Source organism: Camelus ferus, chromosome 9 (genome assembly GCF_009834535.1).
Source record: "Camelus ferus isolate YT-003-E chromosome 9, BCGSAC_Cfer_1.0, whole genome shotgun sequence".
Classification (NCBI taxonomy): domain Eukaryota; kingdom Metazoa; phylum Chordata; class Mammalia; order Artiodactyla; family Camelidae; genus Camelus; species Camelus ferus.
The window spans coordinates 63175221-63196662 of NC_045704.1; the positions used below are offsets into that span (position 1 = coordinate 63175221).

Genomic DNA, 21442 nt, shown 5'->3' on the forward strand with positions numbered 1-21442 from the left:
GTTGTGAAGGAAATGTGTAGAGTAAGTTGCTTACTTAAAACATCATTTAAAATACTGTTTGTTTCACCTTGGAACATCAAATCACAATTTTACATATAGAAATAAAAACCTCCCATAATACTTAAAATATGTAGTTGCTTGTTTTTAGCAGAGATTCTAAAGTCAAGTGTATTTATTTATTGGGATTGACAGGGTCTCATGTTGCTTATTTAGCCAAGTTTTCACTTCTGTTAATCTTATTTTTTAGTGATAATTTAGTACCTCATTATTTTCACACGAGCTCTTTAATGGCCAATATAAAGATTCTGTATTTCAATTGTAAACCTTACTTAGCCTTAGGCTTCTAATCTAGTGGCAGATTCAGCCAATATTTATTAAGTCCTATGCACCTATTCCTTACTAGGCTAGTGTGAATGATAAAGAACATTGATCGTGATCCCTGCCTTTAGGAAATTTGTAATCCTGTTGAGACAATAACATAAACTCATGAAATAGGAATAAGTATTTGAAGTCGTAATTTAGTGCAGTACTTATTTGCACAGAAAAATAGGTAAGCTGGTTGCCATAGAAGGAGATAAATTAGGTGGCTGGGAATAGGAAGACTTTCTGCTGTGTATCTTTTTTTTTTTTTTTTTTTTTTGTAGGGGCAGGTAATTAGATTTTTTTTTCTTTAATTTTTTTATGGAGGTACTGGGGATTGAACCCAGGACCTTGTGCATGCTAAGCAAGCGCTCTACCACTAAGCTGTACCCTCCACCCTGTATATCTTTTTGTGCCTTTTAAATTTTGAACATGTGCCTGTTCTGTCTATCAAATTAAGTACTTTTTAAAAGAACAGAAGTGCTAAATTGTAGTACTTTTTTCATGAGCTCAGAGAAATCAGAGGGACTTCGGACATTTTCTAGCTTCCAAGAGCCAATAACTGTGGAGGCTTCTGTACTCCATTGGCCAGGATTTCTAATCAGGTTTTGACTGTAATGGCTTGAAGAAAACGGTATAAATATTATCCAGAGGTGCTCTAAGTGCTCAGTGTGTCTGAAGCTGACTACAAGCCAGAGGTTCACATGTTGCAATTCTGACATACCAAAGGGTTTGAGAGCTACATGCATTTTGCATCAAAAGTAAGTGATGTCAGTAGTGCTAATTGCACATGACTCTTTTGAGAAAACAGTTCCTTCTTTGTCCACACCCAGAGATAACTAGCACATTTCTCTGAATATGTGACATAATAGACCTATAAACTGTATCCCTCTCTATTTTTAATGATAGCTAATTGAGGCCATCTTTCCTGAAATAACTCTGAAAGACAAATTGCATATCATAAGCCTTGTGGCAGAATTTTTCCTAAGTGGGTTATATTTATTGATTGGACTTAGGTGGTATGCCCCCTTAAGGATTATCATTACTTTTACAACTGCCTTAATTTAACTTGTGCTTTTGGGCCACACCCTCAACACTATGTTTTGAGTTGTAAGTGGCTTAGTTTTCTTCCTCCCTCCCTCTCTCCTTTATTCCTTCCTTCTTCTCGTCCTCTCTTCCTTCCTCTCGTCCTCTCTTCCTTCCTCTCTCTTCTCTCCTTCTCTCTCCTTTCCTCTCCCTCTCTGCTTTATCTTCCTCTCCCTCCCTGCTTTCTCTTCCTCTCCCTCCCTCTTCCACCTCTTTTGCTTTCTCCCTTCCTTCTTTCCTTACTTTCTCTTTTCTCTTTCTCCTTCCCTCTCCCTCCATCTCTCTCTGTCTCTCTTTCTTTCTTTCTGTGCTTTGGTTCAGAGATACATACTGATGTTAATTAGATTATAAGTATACCTTTTAAAGGAGAAGATCTTATTTGCTTACTCTTGGATTATTTATTTGAGTTTTTCTTTTTTTTTTTAACATGAAAATATAAATTTACATTTTTTTCAGTTCCAGTGGAGAGAGGGGGTATGGCTCAGAGGTAGAGCATCTGCTTAGGATGCAAGAGGCCCTGGGTCCCCTCTATTTAAAAAAAACAAAACAAACCTGTTTCAGTTCCACAGTAATGTCATCTTAACATTGCCAGTTTAGAGTTTAAAATACTACAAACTTTACAGTATTAACTTCTACTTCACAGAGTCAATAGTGTGGCAGTATTTTTTGATCTTTGTAATTCTGACTACAAAAACTGTTTAATGACTAATTTATATGAAAATATTTAATGAATATTCTTTTAGTATTTAATTCTTTCATCTTCTACAAGCTATAAGTTCAAATTATTTCCAAACCAGCTGTGGCCTAATATCTTCATAAAGAGATTTAGAAGATCAATGAAAACTTCTTTATACATATCCTTGGATGACCTGAAGTGTCTCCTGCAGCCAGTTCTTGACCCAGCCCCTTAGAATCAGTCCTCTGCAACACTAGGATTTTCAAGAGCTTTAATTCCTTCTTGCATTTTAATATATATACACATATGTATATACATACCGCGTTTTGATTATACGTACCATAATTTGAAATTGGGTTCCCTGGGGCCAGAACCTGCCTTTTTTTTTAATGGAGGTTTTTTTTCTTTTTTTTAATGGATTGAACCCAGGACCTCGTGCATACCAAGCACATGCTCTACCACTGAGCTATTACCCACCCCCCTACCCCCAATAGCCTGTCCTTTTCATCTGAGTATACCATACTGCAACTCTGAACAGTAGCACTACAGTATGAATAATGCAGAATTTTTCATAGTGTTTATGGAGATAGAATCTGTCAACATGATCAACAGTATATTCTGAATATGCACATTCTATGTCTGTTTTTAAAAAAGGACTTACTATCTTCTAGGGAGCTAAGTATAGAATAATAGAATAAGGTCAGAATTTACTGTGCTAATAGAAGAAAAATATGATTTGTATGTCTTCTTAATAATTTAGTTCCAAAAATAGAGTACATGTAATGGGAAGAAAATGGGCTAGATTTGAAACTCAGTTCTCATTAGCTTTGTGACTTTGTAAATTCAAACATCAGTTCTTTCCCTTGTGTCCCCTTCCCACGGATGCACTGCAGTGACTTTTTGTTTGCAGTCATCTGACTTAATCTTCTACAGTTTTTCATAGTGTTGCTACCACAAAACAGGCATGGAACCTATTAACCCTAAAAGATATTCCATTCAATTCAATACCTGAGATATCTCCATGTAACTGGGAACAGGTATTTTGTTTTGTTTTAAATTTAGATGTCCTAATTGCAAAACTACTTAACGTGGAAAAAATAATTATGTATTTTAACCTTTGTTTTTTTAAAATATGACACAAGCCACATTTATAATAATGTGTGAAGAACACTCTAACATCATCTCATCATGTCATTGTGCCTGTCCAAAATTAAAATAGAGCAGACTTGCTAAATATATAGTGATCATATCCTAGATACAGCGAGAAGCCTATGAATATGCATTACCAAGGTGTTTTCAGCCTGTTCTACCTTACAAGATTAAGTTCTTTTCAATATTTCAAGATAGAGAAGATACACAATTAATGATTTTTAGCGTCTGTACTTTCCAGCACACATACCTATGACTATGAAATAATTATAGATAGCAATATTCTTATCGTTGCCTTTTGCTGTATCTGCTAATTTTGGAGGACTTGTCATTCAGTGTTGTTAATGCCTTATGTACATGTGAGGGGGTGTGTTCCTTTCCTCTGTACTACTAAATTTTGGGTTCTCTCCTAGGTCCTATCAGCAGTATCCTGGTGAATAAATACGGCAGTCGTCCAATCATGATTATTGGCGGCTGCTTGTCAGGCTGTGGCTTGATTGCAGCTTCTTTCTGTAACACTGTGAAGGAACTTTACTTGTGTGTCGGAGTCATTGGAGGTGAGTTGATTCATTTTAAAATATTAATTCATTGCTGGCTATTTAGTATTCACCTGCATTGGTCCTTCAGATCTTCTGTGTGAAATTCCTTCCTTATAGAAATTACTTGATTATCATTTTGAATAGCTATAAATACATTAAGGGTACTAGAAAACCAAAATTTTAAAGAAATTGCTATCATACAGTTGGTGTTCATTGTAGAATAAATGAATGAATTGAAATAAATGATTGTATCCCTTGTCCTAAGAATAGTCAGTGGTTGTGGATAAAATATATCTGGTAGTTTGTTGCAAGGGTGGTCACTGGTTACTGCTCTCCCTCAGTACCTGTTCCTCTCACAGGGAATAGACTTCGATTGCAGCAAAACATGAAGCAGGAATTATCTGATAACAAAGTTCACATATATTTCCGAGGAATAGAGGATCCTCTATCCCTTGATAATTCCTTCCCCTTTGTTTTAATGGCCAAATTAAGATAATGAACTGCTGATGAGTATGATAAATAAATATTATTCATAATGTCACTAATAAATGACTATTGACATTTTAATGTATGTCCCTCCCAGCTTTTTTCTCATTATTGTATTATTTAATTATATCATTTTGGTGGTGGGGAGGTAATTAATTTATTTTATTTATTTTAGGTTTATTAATTTTTAGAGGAGGTACTGGGGATTGGACCCAGGACTTCGTGCATGCTAAGTGTGTGCTCTACCACTTGAGCTATACCCTCCCCACTCCCAGCTTTTTTCTATGTGCAAACATACAACTTTTTTCAGAACAAAAAATATTTACTTCATCAAATATTTTATAACCAGTTTTTTTGACTTAACAATAGATCATGAACAACAGTCATATACATGTATGTCGGGCACTGGCTCTGTGCTGTGGGCACAGGGCAACAAGTTGGGCAGAGTCATGCCCTTTCATGGGAGGAGTCAGACACAGCTACTTACAAATAGATAAATAAGAAAAATCAGGGAGCAGTAAATGCTGTACAAACCCTCAAAACGAAATGTTCTGACAGGGAAGGACTAGGTAGTCAGCAAAAGGAAGGAAGGGCTCACTGAAGAGATGACCTTAATAGAGATCTGAGTAACAGCGGGGAACAAGCTTTGTGAAAATCTAGGGGAACACAGGCCCTAAGTCAGCATGCTTATTAGCACAGGGAAGAATGGTCTGGTATGAGATCAGGGAGGGAGGTAAAGGCCAGGAGAAAGGTTATGCACAGGAAGCCATGAGCAGGTTTCAAATACAGGAGTGACCTACTCTGGTTAATTGTTTTAAGACTCTGTGAATAGCTTAGATATAAATAGTAGGGAGCAAGAGGGGGCCAGGGAGAGCACCAAAAGTTATTTGAATATTTACTGATACTAGCACCATTTATTAATTCTTTTTGTAGTAATTAAAAATGTCACTTTTACCTTCCCTTAAATGTTGATATATATTTCAGGTATGTTCCTGGACTTTCTGTCCTTTCTTTGATCAGTGTTTACCTATTACTGAGCCAGAGTCACACTGTTCTAATGATTGTAGCTTTTAAAAGTTCATTTTTATATCTAATATTAGTCCCATTCCTCCTGCTGCATCACCAGAAACTTCCTTGTTGACTCTAATGTATTCTCTAATCATGTTTTAGAGTCATTTTACTTCATCTCCAGAGTGAAATGCACTGACATTTTCATTGGAATCACATTAGATTGGCACATTCATTTGGGGAGTACTGACATCTTGACAATGTTGTGTTTTATTACCCCAAAATTTTGTGTGTTGGTTTTAATTCTCTGGCCTTTCCAGAAAGTTATACAATTGTAGCCATTATAAATTGCACATTTTTTAGTTTTTGGTGCTGCTGTATGTAAAAGGAATAATTTTGTATTGCATTTTCTAATTTAAGACTGTTTTTAAAACTCTCTGTTTGATAACTGTCTACTTAATGATCTTCTGTGGTTACAGTTATCCCTCAGGTTATTTGCCAGATTTGACAAATAGCTAATCGCTTGCAAATAATATAAACAACAATTATAAAATAACTAACATATATCGATTACTAACCACGTGCCAGGCACTGTTATGAGTTATATGCCTCTTGTTTTATTCACAGCAGTTCTGTGTGCCTGTTTTACATGTGAGGAAAGAGTCATAGGAGGGTCAAGGGGTCTGACATCTGGTTTTATTTTTTATTTTATTTTTTCACCACCAAAAGTTTATTTCCCATCCATCACCACGCAGTTGATTGCCTTTACTCATTTCACCCTCCCCACAGCCCCTTCTTCTCTGGTAACCATTACTCTGTTCTCTATATCTACATATTTGTTTTTGTTTAGTTTGGTTTGTTAATTTATTTTGTTTTTGTTTAGTTTGGTTTGTTAATTTATTTTGTTTTTGTTTGTTTATTAGTTTTTTATATCCCACGTATGAGTGAAATCATGGTATTTGTCTTTCTCCTCTGACTTATTTCTCTTAGCATAATACCCTTAAGGTGCAGCCATGATGTTGGATATAGCAATATTTTATCTTTTCTGTATGGCTGAGTAGTATTCCATTGCATATATATATATATATATATATATATACACACACATATATATACATATATACATATATACACACACACCCCATCTTCTTTATCCATTCGTCTATTAACGGACACAGGTTGTTTCTATAACTTGGCAATTGTAAATAATGCTGCTATGAATATGAACATTGGATCTTTTATGATTCCACACATATTTTATAATTTTTTGTTCTATTTTTGTGAAAAATGTACTTTGGATTTTTATAGCCATTGCATTGAACCTGTAGACTGCTTTAGGTAATAAGGACATGTTGACAATGTTAATTCTTCCAACCCATGAGCATAGATTGTCTTCCTATTCATTTGTATCATTTTGAATTATATAGCTTTTGTTTTAATTTATTTGTCTGGTTAAGTAATTCTGAATATATTTCTGACATTTTATTGTAGTTTGTGATTCTTTTTTCCCCTCTCCCCAGGTCTTGGCCTTGCTTTCAACTTGAATCCAGCTCTGACCATGATTGGCAAATACTTCTACAAGAGGCGACCATTGGCAAATGGACTGGCCATGGCAGGCAGTCCTGTGTTCCTCTCTACCCTGGCCCCCCTGAACCAGGCTTTCTTTGGCATCTTTGGCTGGAGAGGAAGCTTCCTAATTCTTGGGGGCTTACTGTTAAACTGCTGTGTAGCAGGATCTCTGATGAGACCTATAGGGCCCAAGCCAAGCACTGCAGAGAAACATAGGTCTAAAGAATCCATTCAGGAAGCTGGAAAATCTGATGCAATAAAAGGAGCAAGTGATGCAAATACAGATCTTATTGGAGGAAACCCCAAAGAAGAGAAACGATCAGTCTTCCAGACACTTAATCAATTCCTGGACTTATCCCTGTTTGCACACAGAGGCTTTTTGCTCTACCTGTCTGGAAATGTGCTCATGTTTTTTGGACTATTTACACCTTTAGTCTTTCTTAGTAATTATGGCAAGAGTCAGCATTACTCTAGTGAGAAAGCTGCCTTCCTTCTTTCTATTCTGGCTTTTGTTGACATGGTAGCCAGGCCTTCTATGGGACTTGTAGCCAACACAAAGTGGATAAGACCTCGAGTCCAGTATTTTTTTGCTGCTTCCATTATTGCAAATGGAGTATGTCATCTGCTAGCACCTTTATCCTCCAGCTATATAGGGTTCTGTGTCTACGCGGGATTCTTTGGATTTGCATTTGGATGGCTCAGTTCAGTATTATTTGAAACACTGATGGACCTTGTTGGACCCCAGAGGTTCTCTAGTGCCGTGGGATTGGTGACCATTGTGGAATGCTGTCCTGTCCTCCTGGGGCCACCGCTTTTAGGTATAGTATGTCCCTATTTTTGTGGTTCTGTTAAAAAACAAGCATAGATGATTGGGAAGGTGAGAGAAAGCAGGAATCAGTGAGCTGCTTGATGGCAGAGGGCTAGTCTTTCTTATTTCTGTACCCTCTGTGCTGATACAATGCTTGGCACAGCATAATTGCTCAAATACTTACAGAACTGAATTAAAATGAATCATCAAGCTGAAAGGGGAGTTAAATAATTTTACAAATAGCATTGGTTTTAAAAAGTGTTTCCTTTTCATAAAACTTACATGCTTACTGTAGAAAAACATGTAAAATACAACTCTACCTCTAAAGCACTGGTAGTGATTGCATTTTAATAATGAAGTTTATTTCAGTAGTAATAATTAAAATAATAAATTATAGCTACCATGAGTGTCCATGGTATACCAAGTACTGCCCTAACCATTTTCTGTATCCTCCTATATCTTACAAGTCTATGAGGTAGGACTGTTACAGTTCCTACTTCGTAAGTGAAGAAATAGTCTTCGAAAGGTGAAATAATGTGCCTTGCATCACAGAGCTAGTAAGTGAGTATATAATTGGGAACTGTTTCCTAAGGTTATTAAATACTTCATCTTTTAAATTAATAACTTAAAATATAACATATGGTGAAAAATAATTGGCTCTCCCGGTTGTGACCCAGGCTTGTATGAGTGTGATTTGGGGGGTGAGTGGTGATACATAAAAGAAAGACCTGCAGCTGTCTTTTGATATTGCGCTTTTCCTCCCCATACCCGACAGAGTTGCCACGTCTTGTCACTTTTCACTTGGTAAAGCTCTTTCTAATCTGCCCATTTTCTCCATGACAACATTACCCTTATCCATAGTTCCTGTCTTGTATCTGGGCTGCTCCAGTAGCCTCCTAACTGGTCTACCCATATCCACCTTAGCCAGCCCTCAATCCCCTTTCTTCTCTGCTGGCAAAATTATCTTTGCTAATGCAAACCTGATATTCCAGCTGATTAGAACACTCCAGTTGTTTCCCACATCTTAGGGTGAAGATCAGATTCCCTACCATGGCCCGCAAGGCTCTGTGTGGCCTTGCCCACCCACCTCTCCAGCCTCATTCCCACCACTCAGTTGCTCTCTCTGGTTCCCCTCTCACACCCTCTGCTTCCTCCTACCACCCGCCTCTGCACAAGCTCTTCTCTGCCTGGATACTTTTCCCATCTCCTTTCTCCCAGATAACTCCTATCCTCCTGTAAGTCTTGGTGAAGTTTATTTACACTTTAAGAAAAGCCCTCCTGACCCTACTTGCTGGCCTCAACCTCCTATTCTCTGCTCTCAGGCCCTCCCTGTAGCACTTGTCACAGTGTATGCACTTACTGGGTTAACATTTTTCCTCTCCACTGAACTGTATGGATGTTCCCTCTTTTGCTCACCCTTAACTCAGGGCCTAGTGGACCCAGTGCCTGGTGTGTGTATAGAGACCCAATAAGCATTGCTGAGTGAGTGATGCCCTGAGCTGGAAAACTGTATGGAGTCCTATTTGAACTGGTTATTATATTCTTTATGGGTGTAGAGTTTTCCATAGTTTATTCCTTGAAATACTAGTTTGTAGAGATGCTAATACATTTTACTATAACAAGGATTTCATGGCCAAAAAAGTTCAGAAACATCAAAGTAAATGAGTTTCTTTACTATCAGACCTCATAAAAGGCTTTAATAGAAAAGACTATGATATGTCATTTCCAAATTTGCTTGACTTTGGAAACATTAGGGAGGTGTCCTGTAGCATAGAGTTGTGGGTGGAGGCCTGAGTCAGACCTGGTGGGTTTCAAGCCAACCTATTTCACACACTAGGTCACTTTGTGACCTTGGACAAGTTACTTAAGGTTTCTGAACTTTGGTTTTTACGTTATACAACGGGAATGATGATAGAATCTTCCTGTAGTGAATATTAAGCACTTAGAATGGTGTAAAGGTATTGCTGTCAGTTAATATTTTAGCATAGTATGAGTGCTCACAGGATTGCTCTTTGGGAAACACTGATGTCAGAGAAAGAACATTGTCCTGAGAGGGTGGAAATCGCTCTGTGGCCTTGGACAAGACTCCCAAACCTCTTTTGAGCAACAAATTTTTCTACTGTATATTGAAAGAATTAATCCTATGTGATCTCTAAGTCTTTCCCAGTTCAAATTTGCCGAGATTTAATTATTTTCAAGTTTCTAAAGAACAGAATATTCTAGGCCATCCAGAATCAGTGTGATGTCATAAACAAAAGATCAGACAATTTTCACCTGTTCCTTTTTATACTTAATTTTCATTCGTGGGCTTTGAGGATTGGGTGGACATTTTTCTAAGTGTATCCTTGAGCTTTATTTGGGAAAAGATATAATTGTTCACCCACATAACCTTTTTTTTTTTTTTTCGCCATCTTTAGGTAGTCTGAATGACATATATGGAGACTATAAATACACATACTGGGCATGTGGCATAATCCTTATTGTCTCAGGCATCTATCTCTTCATTGGCATGGGCATCAATTATCGACTTCTGGCAAAAGAACAGAAAGCAGAGAAGCAGCAGAAAAAGGAAAGTAAAGAGGAAGAGACCAGTATTGATGTTGCTGAGAAGCCAAAAGAAGTCAGTGATGCAGCAGAATCTCCAGAGCAGAAAGGCATAGAAGGAGGCCCCAAAGAGGAGGAGAGTCCAGTTTGAACTTGCAGGGCTGAAGGGTAAATGGAGTAGCTCATGAAATATTCTATTGGCCTGTGATCTACCAGTGGTGCTCAATGCAAATACTGGACATTTGCGTGGGAATCATCTGCAGGGGTTCGTTGATGGAATTTTTGTTTCACTCCTTACCAGTAGTCTGAATTAAAAATACCATAGCCTTTGGGGAGGGAGTGGTTGAAAAAGAATGTGGGAAGGAAGTTGGGTTTTTGTTTGTTTATTTGTTTGTTTGTTTGTTTAAATCTTAGCTTTTAACAGTGTCATGAAGATTTTAATATGTGCCTTAAGTTTTATTCTTTAGAACTCTTTAGGGAGCCTTAACTTTTTAAACCATTCTGCTTAATTCACCCATTTGAAGCATTCCGTTACAAGGAAAAAATAACAACTAGTTTGAGGCAAATCTAAAATTTAAAATTAATCTTGCTTCATTGTTATTTATAATATATTGTCAGACATTGTCATTGGAAGATTTATGAACAGAAATGTTTGTTTAAAGTTGGGGGTTTTATAATATCCTGACTAAAATATTTTCCTAGCATCAATAGTTGCCTGGCATATATGCTTGCTAAATATGTATTTAGAAAATTTAAGGCATAAAACTTTGGAAACATCCTGGCTGTTCTAGATGCATTGTGCTCATCAACACCTCTCCAGTATCTTGAGTTGCTTATTAGAAGCCGAATGCTCGAGAGTTGACTTCCTTAAATTACTATTTTTGTTCCCCTTTCCAAAGACACATTTTGAGTGGTTATAGATCCTTGCCCCTTTTGAGATCACATGGTATTGGTTTTTTCACTGTAAAAGTTAGTATTAAAATATACAAAACAATATATTTGTGCCTCCTTAGTAAATTAAATGTAGACAGATATTTCAAACAGCAGCTGAATTCACCTTAGGTTTTTTTCAAAACCTCAGTTAAACTGTGAGACTTGCAATCTTTTTTTTCTGTTTTTCCTGGAATTCTTCCCCTTTGATTCATAGTGGTTCCATTTATATCTGCATCTACCTTAGCATTGTGTGAGAGATACTGTCTTTGTGTGTTCAGTTTTTTGTTTGTTTGTGTTTTCAATGTTCGTTAATTAAAGACAGCCAGAGAGATTTGGCCCAGGCAAACCAGTAAGGGTAAGACTGCGAGAGAAGTTGCTAAGTGGGCTTATCAATAAGTAACTCCTTTTCCTTTTTATGAGAAGGCCTTAAAGAAAATTATGTTTTGCTTAGAGTTACTGGACATATTTTCTTACTCTTTACACAGATCTAAAGGTTTTGTGACCCTTTTCACTTATCTGAAAGGTAGCAGAGAAATGGGTTTAGTATAAGGACAGGAAGGAGGATGGACCAGAATGAAAACTGTAAATATTTTTTTAACCTGATATGTTTTAAATTGAGGCAGGAAGATAATGATAGACATTCAGTGAATTATATTCAATGTATTTTAAAATATTGTAATTGACAGTATGGAAGTATAGATATGAAACCTTGTTTAAGAGGCTGGCTTTTTAAAATAAATTTTTTTTTAAGAAATGTTTCTTCCTCCAAATGTTTATTTTCTTGAGGAAAATATTGCATGTCTCCATTTTTATTATCAAGATTCAATTTGGCCCTTGCTGATATTAAATCATTCAGCTTAAGTGCTTGGGATTTGTGTACATGGTTTGTTTTGATTTTTCTCTTTACCTCTTTAAAGCAGGTAGGAGAGGAATTTTGAAACTACCTTTCTGAAAGCAATTTGAAACCAGAGTAGTTAACCTTAAGGATACAATGAAAACTCCCTTTCTGTGACCAAGTGTCATGGCAGATGGAGGAAGAATTTTAGAGGAGGAGCCTGCTGTGATGTTGGCAGGCTTGGCTCCAGTTTGGACTCTGCCATTTTCCATGAACCTAACCTCTGTTCATCTTTCCCCTTCTATAAAAATGAGAATCTCTACTCTACTGTCAGTTGAGTAATACAAGTAAAAAAAAGTGGGGGGAAAAAGTAAACCAGTTGTATAGGATTGCTTTCCCCATCCCAGGTGTCAAGCTACACCTATAAGACCCTGCTTAGTCTTTTTTTTCATTAGTTAATCTTGTTTTTGAAGTGGGAGTTTTTTGGTGCAGATTGACCACCACCTCTTAGAAGGAAGGGTTCTGAAGTTGCTGTATTCAGAAGCAAAGTTCAAAAACTGGTTCAAGGCTGGACTAAACCTTTTATCACCCTATCCAACGCTGACTTTCTCCCACTGAAGATACCAGCTTAGGGGATTTATTCAAGATGAGTTTTGGTAACAGAGCCAACACTAAAACTCAGTAATAGGCCTAGTCTGCCATCTACTCCTTGTAGCTAATCCTCTCTGTGTTGCAGTGTTGTGTTCAACACTGGATGCATCTGGGCTTCCTGACTGGGCAGTCTGTTATCCCTTGCTCCACAGGAGGTCTGACTAGACTTAAGTTTTATTTCAGTGACACACTCTCAGTGACTGCTCTGAGAAAATAGATGTATGCATAGAGTACCCACCTATCTTTGCTTTCCTCTGTCCCACACCCTCTGTCTCTGTAAGTCACAGAGAGAGCATACAGTTCTTTAAGTAGCTGTGCCCAAAAAGGCTTGGGACTCTTCAAGGGTACATTCTGAAACAGCCTCCTGATTCAAAACTGGACAATTATTTAAGAACCTGATAGGTTGGACAGTGTCTGGTGATCATGGTAAGATGACCATATTTACATATGTCAATATTAATCCTGTATTTTAAAAAGGAAAAAAGTTGTTAAAAGCCACTTAATATTTTTGTATGAGCCAGTGTTTTATTATATTGAATTTGAGATTGATTGGTTTATATGAAAAACCTGTGCCTGGGTTTTACTTTCCCTAGCAAATGGTTCACAGTATAATAAACTTAATTATTAAGATTTTCCCCCCACCCGCAAACTTTCAGTTGGAAAGATGGGAAAAGGTGAACGTTAACAGTGGATGTCCACCTTTGTAACATGCCTTGTTTTAATAATCAGGTCAGGCACTTGAAGAAAGAGGTTAATAATAGACTTGTGCCATTATGAAAACCTGATAGGAAATGACAGCCAAGCTTGCCTGGCTTATCCAAATGTAAGCAATCACACCACACTGCTTCAGATTTTAGATGCACGCAAAGAGGTTTCAAGTACATCATTCCTGAAATGTGTTGTTCTAGCTTTAGGGTTTTAGATTCAGTCAGCCTTTCCTCCATTTAGTCTGGACCATAGTCACAAAATCATTCAAATGAGCGTGACTGGTAGAGTACTTTTCTCCTGCTGTGAACAGCATTGATTTACTTACTTTTTGCTGACTTTATCACCTTCACTTCCTAAAGCTAGCATAGGAATCATCACAGACTGCTGGTGCTTAACACAGTAGGTGGCCTGGATTCAGACAGAGGCTGTGTGACTTCACACCTAAGCATCAGGTGTTTTCTTCCGTAAGGTGTTAATAATGAGTACCAACCCCCTGAGGGTTGTCATGAAGGCTAGTTGGGACAGCTCCTGTTAAGCAAGGGCTTAATAAGTGTAAGCATCTGACTATTGAAAAAAAAAAATCAAAGAAAAGTAATATTTGGGAAAAAATTGAGCTCTTCTGATTCCCAAGGTGGGTAGATCCTTACTTTCAGAGGATAGTGTGGGAGTGACATAGATAAGAATATTAATGAAATGAGCAAACTCTCCTTTTTGATCAGATCCTCCTTTTAGTCTTACAAATGGAATGGTCTGTCTTTGGTAATGAATGGATGAAACTAACAACTCATGGGGTTGGTGCATATATGTCCAGCTGTTTGATTAAAATGGATTTGAATCCCAAAACCCTTGCTCTTGGTACTCTTAACTGTTCACTGCCTCCACAGGGAAGAGACACCCCTCAATATTTGTGATGATTTTAAAAGAGAAGAAAAATAACTGGTAATCAATCATGATTAAAGTTCTCTGTCCCTAGCAGTGTTCTTAAATGTAAACTGAAAGATGGATGAGGTTTCTATTTTTCCCTACATTGATAATTGATTAAAATTATCATCACTTGGTGACTGAATAAATTGTTACATGTTGCCATGTTGGCAAAGCAGTTTCGTAGTATGTGTCAGATACCATGAGTTTACATCTTTTCCCTAAGAATTCCAGATTTAGAATTTATATAAGAGAGTTAGGTGTCTGAAATTATCAATTTCTTTGAAAATTTCTAAAATGTATATCAATAACTATTTAAATGGATGACTATGAAGTCCTGATGATACACACATGGCACAATGTTAAATGACAAAGCAGAACGCAAACCACCATGGTGTGTGTGTATTCATAATACATATGTACACATGCACAGGGGATAAAGGATGTATGCAAATATACTAGGCATTTTGTAAGCATGGTAAAATTAGAGATAATTTTTCTATATTCCAAATGTTGTTGATGTGATTGTTACTTTTATACTAAAACAAAATAATGAAGCACATACTTCTGGTTTACAAAGAGGAAAAAACAGTACATTTGATCTAGAAGGGTTTTGGCAAGAGACACATGACTCCTAAGAAAATGAAGCTGATGATTATTACAAACAGGTTACTTTTTTTTTTTTTTTTTTCTTCTACAAGAACTGCATCTGGTAAAAGGGGGGGTGAATAAAATGGAAGTCAACAGCACAGTGGTCTCTAGGCATGATTTTGCTGGTGCTGGACAAAGCTGTGGAGTATAGAGTCCACGGCCGCCTGTGGCAACCACTAGTGACTCCTTCCTGACACAGTCAGTGCTCCTGGGGACAGCATTCCTGTGGTTCCTCTTTTGATCATTATTCAACTACAGGTAAATATTTAACTCAGGAAGCCAGAGCATTCTGCACTTAGCCACGTTAGTTACAGTTGTCAGAACGTTATCTTACTGAGATCAGCATCCAAAAAAAAAAAAAAAAACTATGATGTCACAAAAAGAATTTGCTTGTTTGCACAGCTATCATTTGTTTATTTACTAACAGGTATTTATTGGACCCTTACAGTTCCCAAGCATTGTTCTGGGCTTTCAGAATCTAGCCATGAACAAAATAATATATCTTTCCATGGATCTTACTTTCCAGTAGGGAAAGGCAATGAACAGTAAGTTTTAAGGAAAATGGTAGTATTCAGAACAGAGCAATGGATTTAAGATCAACCTTCATTAATTGATTCATCTAACTAGTAAGTGCTGTGATGGTACAGCACGTACTAACCCAATCTAACCCAATCTCACGAGGGCCTTTGTTTTAGGACAAAAAGCATATCCTCTTGAGTAAGTTAATTTCTCTGAACCTCCTGGTAAATTAAATGTAATAAAATTATTGTGAGGATTGTGAATGTACACTGCATGCAGCTGAGTGCATTGTAGTATTGAACTCACGGTAGTTATAAAAATTAAATAGTGTCATTTAAGTCATCAGCCAGAACAATAAAGAACAGCTGGTAATTTCTGTATAGCTCATCAGGGTGTGCCAAGGCCTTTCAAGTATGTTCTATCTTCTGATTCATGCAAAATCCTGGGGACATGGGTATAAATGAAAAACAATGATCCTTTAGCTGGGACTTCATCCTAGCAGGGCAACCCCCTTCCCAACCCCTGCTGTCAGAAGCTTGCAAAGCGACTGCAGAGAGCTCAGTGGCTACAGCTGAAGGTTGTACTGGATGGAGGTTTAGAAACATACAAGAATGAAAAGTAGAATCCTGGGTAACTTTGGGGAGTAGAGACCAGATCAATCACTTGCACCAAAGTGAGTAAAAGGGTCCTGTCTCCAGTGATTTCACAATCTGACTTACAATCCTTTTCCTTGGCTTTGGAATTCATAATGTGATTTCTTCACTTGTGAGATTTCCTTTCCTAATATGCTTTACTGATTCCAGAATTAAAAGTTTGCATTTCCTGAGCTTACTCTGGCCAGGTCCCAAGAGGAAGTGGCCAGCAGCCATTAAGAAGCCAGGAGGGGAACTGGGCTGGGATTAAAAATCACCTGGTGTGCTGACAATCTGTATGTGCATAATTACCAAGAGAAGGTTTATAATGGTTCATGTCATTGTGTTTAATTTTTGTTTTCCTATCTTTTTTTTTTTCCCTTGAAGCCAAAAGAAAAGGGCCCCTGTGTTTTTGTGTCAGGCCCTTTTTACATATGCTTTTCAGAATGGGAGCTTTAGGGACTTTGGTAACAAGGCTTCAACTTAAATCCCAAGTGCTATCTTGTTTCTCATGCTGAGAATGAGCATGAACAGGCCTGCAGGAAACAGTGTTCTGAGCTTTGGGGGAGCTCCTAAACTACCTACACCCCAGCCCCTCCCCGCCTCTCCTCATTCCCACCCCTACATACCTCATCAAGTGGCCCAAACTCCAGGACTGAACTGCTGTCCTGTTTCTCCTTCCCATGCCCTCCTTTTTCCTGCCACAGGCTTCCCTGTCTCTGCCCTCACTAGCTCCAATCCAGGCTCAACACTACCGCCAAAATGGTTTTTCTAAAAAGGCCAAATTTCTCAGCTGCTTTGATAACTTCAAATAAAAGAAATAAAGACAAAAATAGGAAAACTCATCTAATCACGTCACTCCCTCCTCTCCTTTGAATCCTGTAGTTTGAGGATAAAGTCCAAAATTCTTAGCCTGACCTAGACGGCCCTTCTTGTTAGCTCTGCAGTCTTATCTCTTGCCCCAGTGCTCAGCCCACACCCTGCTCTCCAGCCCGACTGAAATTCTTAGATCCTTAATTTCAGGTCCTTGTTACAGACATCCCTGCCCTCCTACATGCTGACTTGTGCCTGGAAACCCCTCCCTCCTTTCTCCTCTGAGCCAATTCCTAATCATCCTTTGAGACTTGGTTCATGTCTCCTCCTAATGGAGGCCTTACCTGATTCCTCCTATTGTTTTTAACCACCTTTATGTGTTTGGTTAAGTTAAAGTATGAATCTTTGTGTCAAATCCCAGGTCTCTGAATACAAACTCTAGATAGGCCACTGGGTGGCCTAGGTTCTTAAGCAAGTTATTTAACCCTCTAGGCCTCAGTTTCTATATCTGTAAAATGGGCTAATAAAAGGACTTACCTTATAGGGCTGCTATGAGGATTAAATATGGCAACAACTATAAAGACCTTAGCATAGTACCTAACATAATAAATGCTCAGGAAGTTCTATCACCTTTGTCATGAATAGTTCTTACCACTGAAGCATAATTTTCAAAATGGTAAAATCATGACTCATGCAGAAATAAAATTAACATGTTTATATGACTCATTAGTTAAGGAGAGAACCAGTAAGATTTTACAACTTTCAAATGAGAATTGGACTTATGAAAATTTATTCTCTACCAGACAGAACTCATTTCTATTACCATGAACAGGAATGATTTGCATCACACATGAGACAGCAAACACCTGCACCAACATTAGCCCTCTACAAGTTAACTTCCAGCCCTGCAGAGTTATAAAGTAGACCAGCAAAAGACAATTAAATATGCAGTCAGTTCCCTATAGAATCAGAAGTCTAGAACCCTAGACAACTCAGCATTCTGCTGAAAGAATGCCCAGTGATCCTTTGCCCATTTTAAAGTCTTTCACAATTTTTCCTAGCACCACAGAGCATTGTACACTTTAGTTGGCTTTTCTAAACCCCTTCCAGACTGTGAGCTTCTTGAGATGAGAGGGAACAACATGCAAATTTGTTGAGTCCTTTTGGTTTGAGGGGCTGGGGAAGCTTCTGCAGGAGGTGGCATCTGAGCTACGTAGAGAAAGGGAAGGCTGCATTTCTCACGAAGAGCATTTGAGAGAGCTGTGTGGGGCCATGGTAGAACCTACCGGCGAGCATGTGTTAAACACAGACCACGTGCCAGGTCCTGCATGAGGCTAGGAAGATAGGAAAGTGAATGAGAACTGGTCTCTGTTTTCATGAAGCTCTGTTTGTTGGGGGCAATAAAAGAAAATCAGTGCTTATAGCACAGTGTGATGAGGACCCTAAAATCCAGAGGGTGAATTTCAGGAACTCAAGTGAATTACCAGCAGTGTTTCGCAAGCCCAGGTACGATGAAAGGCCAGAGATAGATCCCTGCGGCCTCAGAGAAATGAATGAAAAAGTGTCTGTGTTCTACACCCATTGTCACATACATTCCCTCCCCTTCCTACCTTTTGGCTGGACTTTTGCTGGCAGACAGGTGGCAGTGGAGAATTAATGTCTGAGTCACCTCAAATCTCAAGGAATGTAAATTCTCATTATAGGCACGGGCAACCCTGCAGCATTCCCCAGGCCTCACTTGGGCAACTAGCACGCTTAAAGTCACTGCGAAGACAACAGTGTTCACCTGCTGAAAGGCGGTGTATTGAAAGGTACTAATCAACAAAGAAACTCAGGAAAATGTGTTTTCCTTTGAAATGTCTCTATGAGGCATGGAGTATCTGATTATGCTTGTTACATGATAGCACTCATTTGCTAAAATATGAAAGAAAGAAAGAGGCCATTCTCCATTCTGAGTGAGACGGACCGCACTCAGAACTAAACACCCACCCCCATGCCTTGTGGCCTCTCTGGCCTGAGACGGCCTGTACTCCATGGAGTATGTATCTCTCTGAATAAATCTACCTTCACTCTGCTATGGCTAGCTCTTGAATTCTTTGCTGTTAGAAATCAAGGACCCTCACTTGGCAGGGCATGTCCTAGGACTCAACTGAGACCTGGGAAGCAGCCATCCTCTCACCCCACATTTTTCCTGTATCATCTTTTCTGGCAACCACACAAAGGGACCATCAAAGTAATGGGCCTCACAAAAACAGACACACAGATAAATGGAACAGGATAGAAAGTCCAGAAATTAACTCACTTATGGTCAATCTATGAAAAAGGAAGCAAGATTATACAATGGAGAAAAGACAGTCTCTTCAATAAGTGGTGCTGAGATAACTGGACAGCTACCTGTAAAGACTGAAATTAGAAAATTCTCTAACATCATACACAAAACTAAACTCAAAATGGATTAAAGACCTAAATGTAAGATCAGATATTATAAAAGTCCTAGAGGAAAACAGGCAGAACACTCTTGGACATAAATTGCAGCAATATTTTTTTTGAAACAGCTCCTGGAGTAATGGAAATAAAAGCAAAAATAAACAAGTGGTACCTAATTAAACTTAAAAGGTTTTGTACAGATAAGGATACTATCAACAAAACGAAAAGATAACCTACAGAATGGGAGAAAATACTTGCAAATGACGTGACCAACAATGGACTAATTTCCAAAATACACAAACAGCTCATACAGCTTGATATCAAAAAAACAAACAACCCAATCAAAAAATGCACAGAAGACCTAAATAGACATCTCTTCAAAGAAGACAGCCAGATGACCAATAGGCAAGTGAAAAGATGTTCAACGTCACTAATTGTTAGAGAAATGCAAATCAAAACTATAATGAGGTATTACCTCATACCAGTCAGAATGGCCATCATTAAAAAGTCTACAAAAAAATAATAATAAAATTAAAAAATTAAAAGTCTACAAATGATAAATGCTGGAGAGGATGTGGAGAAAAAGGAACCCTCCTATACTATTGGTGGGAATGTAAAACGATGCAGCCACTATGGAAGACAGTATGACGGTTCCTTAAAAAGCTAAAAATAGACTTACCATATGGTCCAGCAATCCCACTCCTGGGCATATATCTGGAGAAAACTCTAATTCAAAAAGATACATACACCCCAATGTTCATAGTACTATTTACAGTAGCCAAGACATGGAAACAACCTAAATGTCCACTGACAGATGACTGGATAAAGAAGATGTGGTATATACATGCAATGGAATATTATTCAGCCATAGAAAAGAATAAAATAATGCCATTTGCAGCAACATGGATGGACCTAGAGATTATTATATTGAGTGAAGTAAGTCAGAGCAAGACAAATATCATATGATGTCACTTATATGTGGAATTTAAAAATAAAGATACAATGTCTATTTACAAAGCAAAAACAGACTCATGAACATGGATAACAAACTATGGTTACCAAAGGGGAAAGGGCGGGGAGGAATAAATTAGGGATTTGGGATTAACAGACACACATTACTATATATAAAATAGATAAACAATGACTTACTGTATAGCCCAGGGAACTATATTCAATTTCTTATAATAACATAATGGAAACAACTCTGAAAAGAAAAAATATATATGTATATGAATAACTGAATCACTTTGCTGTACACCTGAAACTAACGTTGTAAATCAACTACACTTCAATAAAAAAATTAAAAAAAAAAAAAGGAATGAGCCTCAAAGGGCAAATATGAAAGAAAGAGTGAGTAAATGAATGGAGACTCTTTCAGAGGAGGCTCTGTCTCCTGAGAGCGGCTGGCCCACTGGCTTCCCTGCTCGGTGTCCTCAGATGTAGTCAGACACAGACTGGTGTTCTTTCAGTACTTGAAGCATCAGTCAACTCCTCTGGGTTTACTTTTCTCCTCCCTAGACAATCCTTCGCCTCCCCTATACTTTTAGCTGCCTAACAGGAGGGAGTATGCGCAGCATGCTTGCAGGAACAGTCCATCTAAGTGCAGGCCATACTCTCCCTGTGAATTCTCTAACATACACACACACACACGAGCCTCAGATGTCTGGCCGGCTCTCAGGCTCCATTCAACCCTGGGCCACTGATAAGAACAAAGCACCACAAGTTCACCAAGGTGGTGCCACCATGTCAGCCTCCTGACCCTGGTGACACCTCCACCTCCCCATCCCCGTCTCGTGATTTTGCACTCATCACTGAAATGTTTCTCCAAACACTGCTGATCAGCTCCAACCCTGGCAGGTGGCACCGAGACAGCCTGGGCTCTCTCAGCAGCCTCCCTGCCCCACACCTCCCCTACGGGCCAGCCCCGACCTCGGGGTCAGTCCCCAGGAAGCTGAGCTGCTTGTGCTTCTCAGGAAGGAACAGACACCTTGGGAGTCTGCTCAGGACCTGCCATGGGAGTCAGCCCCACCCACTGCCTGAAAGCCTCCGCCCACACCCGGCAACACCAACACATACTCACCCAGGCAAGATGGGCAGTGGGCTCTGGGCTCAGGAAGACCTGGCCCC

General features: G+C 38.5%; 1 protein-coding gene across 2 annotated transcripts in view; it reads left to right on the forward strand.

Annotated features, from left to right (window-relative positions):
* Positions 1–14451, forward strand: part of SLC16A1 (solute carrier family 16 member 1) — a 32089-nt gene extending 17638 nt beyond the window's left edge. For both annotated transcript variants that reach the window (XM_032487001.1, XM_032487002.1), the window contains exons 3-5: positions 3685–3828; positions 6825–7691; positions 10099–14451. In XM_032487001.1, coding sequence (XP_032342892.1) covers positions 3685–3828; positions 6825–7691; positions 10099–10376 — 1289 coding nt within the window. In that variant the 3' untranslated portion in view covers positions 10377–14451. The remainder of the gene's footprint in view (positions 1–3684; positions 3829–6824; positions 7692–10098) is intronic.
* Positions 14452–21442: the final 6991 nt, after the last annotated feature.